The following is a 10,909-nucleotide window of genomic DNA, read 5'->3' as shown; positions in this document are numbered from 1 at the left end:
TGTAGTCTTGTATAGGCACAGGACAAATTTGTGTACCGTCCAACTGGGTCCACTTTACACTCAAACCACAGCGATGGTGTGGAAGGACGAGGGATGCAGGGCATTTCCTGTTTTGATGTTTTCCTGTAGAAAGTTTGCATTTGTTTTCTGGTGTCTGTGTGTGTGTGTGTGGTGGTGGTGGTAGGCGGTTGCCTTTAGACATGTTAATAAATTGTGTATGAAGCCCTTTTTTGGAGCGGTTTGTGGCTCTCCATTAGCTCTCCTATTGGTACAGAGATTTGGTGTCAACAGAGTCAACTCACTACACACACACAGAGCTGAGATAGCTGTGATAATCCCATGATGTTTTGGTTTACGAGGGCGACCTGGACGCTGCAATCCAATCAAGAGACCTTGCAGATCATGAATGAGGGTCGGAGGAAAACAGAGATTGGAGAGAGCGGGAGAGCACCGGGCTAATGGGAAGGAGGCAAATGAGGGTGAAGGCAGAAGAGAGGCATGTGGGAGACAGGAGGGAGGTGTAATAACAGAGGGAAGTGGTGGGATAGAGAGAGAGAGAGAGACGAGAGAGACTTCCAGATCCTTACCGACCTGCTGTTGCCAACCCCTGATCCGCAGGGGATTGACGTCAACGCTCTACTCACACATAAACACAGAGTTGCGTTCAATGAAAACAAACCAAGGCGTGTGCTTCCCTAGCCACGGTCCGCGACTAAGGTGTCTTGTTCATTTGTGAATGGATGTTGTTATTTTGTGAATGAGCGTGGTGCTGTGAATCAGCCTCCGGAGCAGTTACAGTGTGCCGGCGGGCTGGCAGCCATAAAATTGTGTTGCATTGTAAACACACTAATGGCACATATTTTGTCTTAGTATGACTCTATATTTGTCCTCTATGTAACATTATGGACCAAAAGTAGGGACACACGGAGGAGGTTTTCTCGGGCTGATTCCGGTTGCTTATTTTTAAAAATTGTGGTTGGCTGATCACTGATTGAAAAAATGCAGTTTACCCAGAGTTTCTACTAACAATGACAGGTCATGCAAACACAGTACACAGCAGCCATAAATAGTATAATTCCAATACAGCACTGTGTTTAACAGGTTGTTCTTATGGCTGCATGACATAGCTGGCCTATCCATGTGTAAATAAATCATTGGTTTTATCCAAACATAGTAATTACATGCCAGTGTGTGCTTGATGACTGAGGTGCTTACGCCACTGGTAGCTCATGAAATGTTTTCACCGCAGCAGCACAGGCTCTGCCTTCTGTCCAGTATATTAAATTGGTTCTAATCTGTGATCATAGGCTGTGAAATTCAAAACACAACGTCAGAAATGAATGCTGGATAAACTACATGCCTATACACTACTAACGTTCTGCTGCCTGCCACAAATTGGATCTTCCACTGATTTTCTGATCTGGTAATTGAATCTTTTTTTTTTGATCAGACAGTTGAAACGATGATTGGATGCTAACTGATGACCTGTTTAGAAGGTTTATGATTGCGCCCGATCAATCAGTGCACCTCTAACCAAAGGATCACCAGAACTTACAATGTAGTAGATTTATACTATATTTTAAGTAGAAAGCGTAATGGTATATACCCAGCCATGGGGTAAACATGACTCTGCACCATGGACTCATCCTGGCATTGTGAAGAAGTTACTCTCCTGCAGCCACAACATGACAGTGAGTGATTTGCCGTAGCTGAGCTTTGCTGCTGAGTGACAGCATCAGATTCCCAAGCAGATAATGGAGTGCGATCGGAGCAGACAATGACAGCGTTGGGCGAACACGCTTGTAACTATAGACTACAGAGTGTGAGAGTCCCCAGGGCTGCGGGAAACACAGGAAGGAACAGTGCAGCGACTAACATGGATCCATGGCTCCATAGAAGAGGTTGTATTGGTCCCTAGGGACTGGAACTGTGGTTTGTGTGTATGTGTGTGTGTGTGTGTGTGTGTGTGCGTGTGTGTGTGTGTGTGTGTGTGTGTGTGAGTCTGTCTGTCTTGGTGGGTGGTTGGACAACATTCTTGTGAAAGGGAGTGCTATCTGTCACACATGTTTGATGAACAGATTGAGCTCCAGCAGGACTCAGAGGAAATGTCCCACGCAGATTCTTTCATTCACAGATCTAACAACACACACACACACACACCCACACACACACACACACACACAGAATGAGATAGTGTATGCAAGGACACAAGAAAACTGTTTTCATGTTTCATTTTGACTTTGCAAATTTGTATTTGTGTGTGTTTGTGTTTGTGCCTGTGTGTGTGTGTTTCTAAGAGCGTGGCTTGATATTTATGTGCCCGGTGTAAAAGTAGCTACCCTCGCAGAGCTAAGCTCATTATATGTGCTGTCGGATTTGGTGATGTAATGTTAGCGAAAGTGTGGATGTTAAAGAGTGATACACCCTGGCAGCTGAGCAGAAACATCCCAGCACTCTGAGCCCTCTCACAAACGGAAACGGAAATGTGAACTTACATAACCCTGTGTTTTTTTGTTATTAAATACTTTGAATGTTTCCAATATTCCTGAATAAATAAATACGAATCATGTATAGCATTGTACCTAAATAAACACATTGTAATCGCTTACAACAATGTTCATAAATAGTAATCACTCAATCTCCCCTTGCCCTTCCCTCTGTGCAGGTGAAGCAAAAAACATCCCTCCGTACCCAGGACCGAACAGGATGAGGGACTGTTACTGTACTGTCAACCTGGACCAAGAAGAGGTCTTCAGGACCAAGATCATCGAGAAGTCCCTTTGGTACACCAAGCATTCCACCCCTCCTTCCTTTCTCTGTCTGCCTCTGAACAACTTTCCTTTTCCCCTCCTCAGTCTGTCTATATAGAAAGGTGGAATCTCTATATAGAAGTAAAGTCCTACACATTGTGTCATAGGTTAAAACTTAATGGGCAAAGCTGAAATGGTATAAGAATGGAAATGTGTTTTTTGTGTAAGTTGTTGCTTTTTTGCATGGAAGCTTTTAAAGTCTCATTCTCCAGGTTTTGATCCATTCAAAATCCAAACCATTCTCCAAAAACATTCAACACTTCTGATTTCACTACATGTGGCTAGAAAAGGGAGAAGGGAATGGCATGACAACAGCTAACAAACAGATATATCTTGAACATTTGTCACAGTCTGGCCTGCAAGTCTCAGTGGGTCATTGTTCTCCCGAATGGCATTTTTTCTATTATTAGTCTGATCCCTCTCTAAGAAAGTGTTTTTGATATAATTACAATTTACAGTTTCCCATTTGGCAGACACTTTTATCCAAAGTGACGTACATATGAGATTTTTATACAACACAAGCAAGGATCTATTCAGAAGAGAACAACGAGATTAAGTGCCATAAAGCTAAGTTCTGGTCCAGGAGGACATAAGTGCTACGAGGCAGTGCATAGAGGCAGATAAAGATTTTTTTTTTTTTGGATTACACAATCCATCAGGTGAGAAGGTGTTCATTAAAGAGCTGGGTCTTTAGCCTTTTCTTAAAGATATCTTAAAGATTCTTGATACTTTTATTAAATCCTATGAATTTATTGTCCAAGGGAGAACCCTGTTTTAAGGTACATTAGCACTTTTCGAAGACTGTCAAATACAAATGTAGTGGAATATATTTAGTGGAAATACCACCTATATATTCAGCCAAACCTCAAGGAAAAGTGTTAGGATTAGATAAAGATGTATGACATTGATTTAGTATATAGAGGATATAGCTACAGCTGGGTTTTTAACATTTGAGATTCAACCAAAACAAAGAAAAGTGGAGTCGACTGTCAAGTTACACAGTTTTCTATGAGTTATCCCATACTGCACTACTTCATCGGTTAGGAGACTCACATAGATATTTTTACTGCGCCATTACTCAAAGATTATAGATGGCCAAGTAGATTGTGATTTCCTCCCACGCCGATTTCAAAGCCTGATGAGTTCTCGGTTGGCCGGGCTGATGAGGAAACGAGTGAAAACATTTCCGCATACAGAGTTGTAATTGACAAAATTGAATTAATGGCATTTAAGGAGTCTGTATTTGTGCGCGTGTTCGTCAATGCAGTCATGTCTGTCTGTTTGGCCCTGCTGGGGGACGGAGGGGAGGAATGCAGTCAGTAATTGTTAATATCAGGCCTGGGGGCTTGGCTCATGAGATTCTCATTGCTTTGGTGACTTCACAGTCTGCTTTTTAACACAGAGATGCCCAGTCAAGCCTAGTGCCCCTTGAGTAGTGTGGGACATACAGTATACAACAGCGTACAACACTGCATTTTAAATCTTTACACTGCTGTAGTCTCTCAACCTGCCCAACAATAGGTGACAGAGAACTAGCGAAACAGATGAGATTTCAAAGGATTCTTTTTTTTCTTCAAAATTGCGTTGTTGTTTTTTTTGGACACAATCCTCCAGTTCATTTCTATGGGAGATTCTGCATTTACCCTCTCTTTTTTTCCTCCTCACCTCCCCTCTACCCCTCATCTTCTGACAGCTGTGTATTTTCAACCATATTTTTTCTATCAGACCAGAGAAAGAAAGTTCTCTCCCACTTATCACCCAGCTTGGTTTGAATCAGCTCCTTGTGTCTCCTCTCTCCTCCAGTCCGTTCTACGGGGAGGACTTCTACTGTGAGATCCCACGCAGCTTCAGACACCTCTCCTTCTACATCTTCGACAGGGACGTCTTCAGGAGGGACTCCAGCATCGGTGGGTAAACAGCCGCTCCTTCTGTTGTAAATTCACCTCTGGCTAAGCAAGCCAAATCCAAACTGGCTCGATTCACGATGAGTGTTAAAAATAAGCAATAAGCTGCAGGAGGCTGTGATTTACTGTGATTTTAGAACAGCTAAGAGCACTAAAGCACTGCATCAAATGGCTTATTACTTTTTTATGAAACGGCAGTAACACACCGTTGTATTAAATAAAGAATGCAAATGTTCAATAAATCTTATTTTTAATCTATAATATATGAGTTGGGAATTAAGATTCTTTCTGGGTTCTGAAAAATTGAGCATTAAAGATTTTATCTGGCAAAACTATTATGTACTTTCAATTTTTTTTTAACCCCAGAAGGTTAAAAGAAATAACACCACACAAGCATAAAAACATTCAAATCATGAATATGTGGATAACTGATAGATAGAACAATATAATTCCAAGCTCACTAGCAACTAAATAATAAAATAATTAAATGTAATTAATTCTTCCGCCAAAGCAATATAATTTTTTTTACAGTGGCTAAACAATGTGGTTGCTAAGCAACAGTAGCTGTGGTTTTTGGTTAGTGCATTAATATTTAATTGAACTGTTATACGGTCACAGGTGTGTGTTTGTCAGAAATGATTACATGACTCAGCCAATCAGAACTGAGGACCAGAACGATCCTTTGTATAATAATAATTAGACACAGGACTGCATGTGTTCCAACCATGCATCTGTCCCTGTGCTCTGATTGGCTGTTGCTGTTGATGAGCCCCAGATGTTTACACTCTGAGAGGCAGCGATTGGCTGTCAGGCTCTCTCTGTCTCCATGCCAACATGCTGAGTCAGTGGTGTTTCAGGAGGAATGTGTTTTCACTCTTTTGTTTAGCAACCAAACAAATACAGTATGACTGCTTACTTCTGCGTGTCTGTACTGCAGTTTTCCTGCACATCGTCGCTGTCAGGTGAAAACCTCCTATCTGCAAAGTGTCAGCCTCTCAGGAGCGAATAGAAGCAGCCTCGCTTTTAGCCTGACCACCATATGTTTTTGCAGTCATCCAATCAGGTTTGAAAGGGTTTTGATAAGCACAAGGATGTCAAACTCTTCTCAACCCATAGAGGACCATGGAATCCTTCAGTTGAAGTGAAAACATGAAAATCCCCAAAACTGGAGTTACGAGGATTTCACTTGACAGCGATATCTGGGTCAAATGTTTGGACTATTTACTATTTTTGCAGTGTGCCGGCTGCTGGCAACCAACAAAGCAGTTTTACAGTATAGTTTTGCACAAAGTAGTGTCACTCTTTTGTTTCTCCTCTTTTATCCCTGTCGTATTAATGAGTGCAGGTGTGTGTGTATGTGCATGTGTTTATTTGTGGTAGTGGGTGTGTGAATCTGCATGGATGGGTGTGTGTGTTGTGCGGTTTAACAAATCTGACCGCAAACTGAAAAATCTTCGTTAGTGCGTCAACTGTATCAGTGACACTATCACACCTGCTTGTGTATGGATGGGGAGGGGGTTGTGGGTGTGGGTGTGGGTGTCAGAAACAAAAATGTAGCTATAGCAGTTTCAGGGTTTGACAGGGTCATTTCCAGGTCACTGACAATGCACTGATGAGGATTTCTCTGCTACTTTAGCCCCAGGTGTGTGTTTGAATGAGTTTATGCCTGTGCTTGAGCATGCATTTACGTGAGCAGGCATGTGAACGCGTGTGGGTGTTTGTCTGCCGATTGTTGCAGTTTGCATCTAAATACTCTTCAGGATTTTCAAGTGTAAAATGATCACTTGTCTTTGTGTGTGAATGTGTGTGTGTGTGTGTGTGTGTGTGTGTGCAGGCAAGGTTGCAGTGAAGAAAGAGGACCTGCAGAAATACCATGGGAAAGACACCTGGTTCCAGCTACAACCTGTCAGCGCTGACTCAGAGGTGCAGGTCAGTACAGAGTGAAAACACACACACACACACACACACACGTTTTGAGAACACACCCTTGTTTAGCTTTATCCTTTCTTGTCTTTGTCTCGCAGTATCTCCACTTGCTTTCCTCCTCCACTTCTCCTCCCTCTCAATCAGAAATCACATGATTCTTAGTCTGCATGAATGGTTACATGTATGTACATATATATATATATATATATATACATGTAACCATATACATATATATATATATATATATATATATATATATATATGTGTGTGTGTGTGTGTGTGTGTGTGTGTGTGTGTGTGTGTGTGTGTGTATGCTTGTTAGCGTTTGAAGCAGAACTGAACCCAAACAAACACAGAGTGTGTGCACCTCAAACACGGAGCCTGCAGGGTCAAAGTCACCTGGCTCTCCGTGTGTCCTGTGGATCTCAACTCCCTCCATCACGGATCATTATGCGATCATGCCAGCTAAGAGTGAACACACTGCATTTATTGCAAAAGACAGTTTTTTTTGCACATTCTGCATTCATCATCAGTGAAATCATCAACATCCTCAATTGATTTGAATGAATCATAGCTTGTGATGATAGATGGTTAGAGATAGTTGTCGTTTTGATCTGCTGTTGACCATAACAAAGGACCACAGCAGGTAATGAAGAATGATTTACTGGGGATGAAACGTAGACTAGATATCAAATCAGTCCCATTATTTTAAGGGAGTATTGAGAGAAAAACAACATGGCACTCATATGTCTGTGCAGATTTCAGTCTTTTCAGTCTTTTAAGATGTCCAAAAAAAACAAATAAATGAACTGATGAAGCCTCCCAGATCAGTGGCGAAATGTCTTCAACTCTTCAATTTTAAGTCCAGTGGATTTTGTTTTCATTTTTTGGGCAACATGGCACTCAGTTTAGCTTAACCTACTGTTGAAGTCTCTGTCCAGGCAGATCAAGTTCACCTTCAAATATTAGTTAAAAAATTAGGAACATATTCAGATATGTTGTGGCCAAATCAAATGCTGGAAAACAAAGTCACTTGTCCAGCAGAGTGCCTTGATCCCTAAACAATACGTACCCATACCGTGTGCTGGCCTTGTTTTTCTGTCTGTTGCTACTGAGGACAATGCAATGAGCACCAGACAATTTAGCGAATTAAAGGGAGTATCTGAACCTAAATTGAATTAATATTTCCCCACCCATCTGGTACTCAGAGCAACTTAACCACAAGCTAACAAATGCTTATATTTGATCCAGGTTTGCAGAATACTAAAGAGCATCTTGGTAATCAGTGCTGAATCCGTAGCTACAGAGCTGCTAGGTGATTAGGTGATATTTTCTTGTCTGGTTGCTCGTGGTGGTGGTGGAGATTTTGTTCCCAGTGGCTCATCTGTGAGTTCTGAAGCTTTCAAGCGATCAAGTTGAAATGATGTAGTGTGGAAGTTGTTGCGTGTGCTCTTGTCCTACATGCTTACCCAATGCTTGTGTAATATTTTGTACTATTCAGTATTCAGCAGTCCTACTCACCCACACGCATGGTTGCATACACGCATGCACACACAGACAGGCACGCACACACCCAGGCTGACACTCTCATGTATGCACGCAGACACATAGATATGCACAGAGGCACACACACAGACACACACAGTGAACAGTAACATCTGCAGACAGATGGGTGTGTGTAGCCCTGGAGCAGGGCGCAGAAACAGAGACACATTCATCCGAGAAGCCGGGGAGAGGAAGGATGTGTGAGAGAATGAGAGAAAAGAGAGAAAGAAAGAGAGAGAGAGAGATGGATCAAATGAAGTAGGAAGATAGAGTGTCTCTCTTCTCCTTTTCAATAGAGGACACATTGTTTGCTGTGTGCGCACATGTGTATGTGCTTGTGTTTGTTCCCTTTTACTTGAATCAGTTAGAAAGAGCGATGCTTGTGAGTTTGCATACTGATGCTGTTAATTAATGGAGCTTTACTAGACAGCTGCAGCGCTACACTGTCATTATGTCATTAATCCAATCACTTCAGAGTGAAAATAACTTCAGCATGACGTTCAGGCTTACAGCTATTTTCATACTGAGCCTCTGTTAGTGGAGGAATGGGGCTTTTTCATGTTTGTGTGTATTTTTCCGTTTGCACACGGCTTGTATCAGAGAACTAAATTATTAGTGTGTGTGTGCGTCTTTGACCTAAATATGGATCAGGCCGTTTTGGGAAAAACTGTTGTATCAGCCGTTAGCTTCACCTACATGTGGACTCACATGTGGACTTGCTCCCATAGACCCCTGGTTTTGATTTTTGGCAGCCTTGGACGTGTTGATTAGCTGTCTGTCAGAGGCTTGAGGAGTGCAGGTCTGCCAGGAGGAAGAGCTGAGCAGCTGGCCAGATCTTGCTGTACCTCGGCTGTCGCTGGTAGCCTGGCTGTGTGGAGGAGGAGGCGGCACCTGGACCCTTAAAGGCCCATTCAACATCTAGAACAATACCTATAAGGATAACTATAAACATTGTTGCTCAAGCGTTCACACTACAATGATATCTGTTACAGGGCTGCAACTAACTATTATTTTCCTTATCGATTAATCTATCAATCATTTTTCAGATTGATTACTCATTTGGTCTATAAATTGTCAAAAATAATGACAAATGCTGGTCATGAGTTCCCAGAGCCCAAAGTGATTATTAAATTAGCTTACTTAGTCTGACCACCAAAAAAACCCCCAAAGTATTAATTTTATAATGATATGAAATGAAGAACCAGCAAATGTTTGGTATTTTTACTTGATAAATGACTTGACGAATCGATTATCAAAATTATAATCGATTAATTTTCTGTCGATCGACTAATTGTTTTACCGCTAATATGTTATCAGTTCCTCAGCAAACGAGCCTTCACTGCAGTGAGCTACAGATCTGTCCCGCCCCCTTACGTAGAACTTTAATTTAATTGGTTGAAGATGTTTTATTGTTGTCTCTGCATCACAGAAACTCCAGGTAACAGTTATCAGTTTGGATGTTTCATAGTTATTGTTGTAGTGGGAACACAGACATTGTATTTACTTAGGACGATTGAAATCTTTTTATAGTTATAGTTATCTTTATAGTTATCGTTTTTGATGTGAATGGACCTTTTGTGTCCACAACTGTAGAGCCTTGAAACTTTTGATTCCTGTGCTGTTGATGTGAATAAGTGAATAAAGTATTTCAATTATGTGTGTGTGTGTGTGTGCGTGTCCTGCAGGGAAAAGTGCACCTGGAGCTGCGTCTGAGTGAAGTCATCACAGACAGTGGAGCCGTCTGCCATAAACTAGCCACACGGTGAGACTCACACACACATGCACACACACGAACACACACGCACACACACACCTTTGTCTTTGTCGGCTTAATTTCGCATGCGTTATTTTATTTATTGCTTACGTTTTATCTTACATTTAAAATTTTTTAATCTTCTAAAGCACTTTGTAACACTGCTCTGATAAATGCTCTATAAATAAAGGTCTCTATAAATAAAGGTCTTATTATCTCATTTACATATAAACCAGGATGTTTTGGAGTACAATTATGTGCTGTGTGACTTGATGATGGAAGGAAAATTTCTTCACAACTTTCCGATCCCTCTGTCACTCCATAATTCACAGCTTCATAATACATTTAATATTCAAGTCAAGTCTGACTGTCACATCCTGTCAGCCATTTCCTCTTAGTTTTTCAACAGTGAGAAAATATCTTCAAATCAGCAAAGTGGCGTGGGTTTAGGACCACAAGCGGGTGATTGGACACTGATAGAACAAATCTTAAAATCTTTTGTGACATTTATTGTCTGCTACTTATTGTCAGGGATATCCGCTTGTCTCTGATAAGTTTTACCGCTCATGCTTATGAGCAGACCTTGGTATAAAGTCTCACTGTGTAGCTTTATTTCAGTTCCAAGGTGCATGGCTTGTTGCCCAGCAACAGCTTTTGATTGGCAGCTAGATGCTCGGGGGAGGAGGTTTGTGTTTAGGGTTTGCTTCGACCCAGAATGACTCACTTCTCAATGGGCTGTGAATAAATGCATTGACGTGTGTGTGTGTGTGTGTGTGTGTGTGTGTAGTTGAGTGGAAAGCAGGGGTTTGAACTTGTGAATCTGTCTTTATAATATGGGGGGGGTCGGTTACGGAAGTGTGTGTGTTGGTGTGTGTGTAATATGATGTGATTGTACACGCATGTGTGAGCCTCAGTGTTTGCTGAGGATGAATGATATGCTTCTGGGTGGATTTGTGTGTGTGTGTGTGTGT

At 41.6% G+C, this 10,909-nt stretch overlaps 1 protein-coding gene across 4 annotated transcripts in view; it reads left to right on the top strand.

Annotated features, from left to right (window-relative positions):
• rasa3 (RAS p21 protein activator 3) overlaps positions 1 to 10,909 on the top strand; it is a 37,033-nt gene that overhangs the window by 7,752 nt on the left and 18,372 nt on the right. For all 4 annotated transcript variants that reach the window (XM_071542535.1, XM_071542534.1, XM_071542533.1 and 1 more), the window contains exons 2-5: positions 2,666 to 2,783; positions 4,614 to 4,717; positions 6,549 to 6,643; positions 9,871 to 9,947. In XM_071542535.1, the coding sequence (XP_071398636.1) occupies positions 2,666 to 2,783; positions 4,614 to 4,717; positions 6,549 to 6,643; positions 9,871 to 9,947 (394 nt within the window). The remainder of the gene's footprint in view (positions 1 to 2,665; positions 2,784 to 4,613; positions 4,718 to 6,548; positions 6,644 to 9,870; positions 9,948 to 10,909) is intronic.

The sequence above is a fragment of the Centroberyx affinis genome, unplaced genomic scaffold, assembly GCF_046629955.1.
Source record: "Centroberyx affinis isolate AG114_WGS23_722 - 3 ecotype Tasmania unplaced genomic scaffold, CSIRO-AGI_Caff_v1 ptg004122l_1, whole genome shotgun sequence".
Taxonomy (NCBI): domain Eukaryota; kingdom Metazoa; phylum Chordata; class Actinopteri; order Beryciformes; family Berycidae; genus Centroberyx; species Centroberyx affinis.
This window is presented reverse-complemented; position numbering and strand designations above follow the sequence as displayed.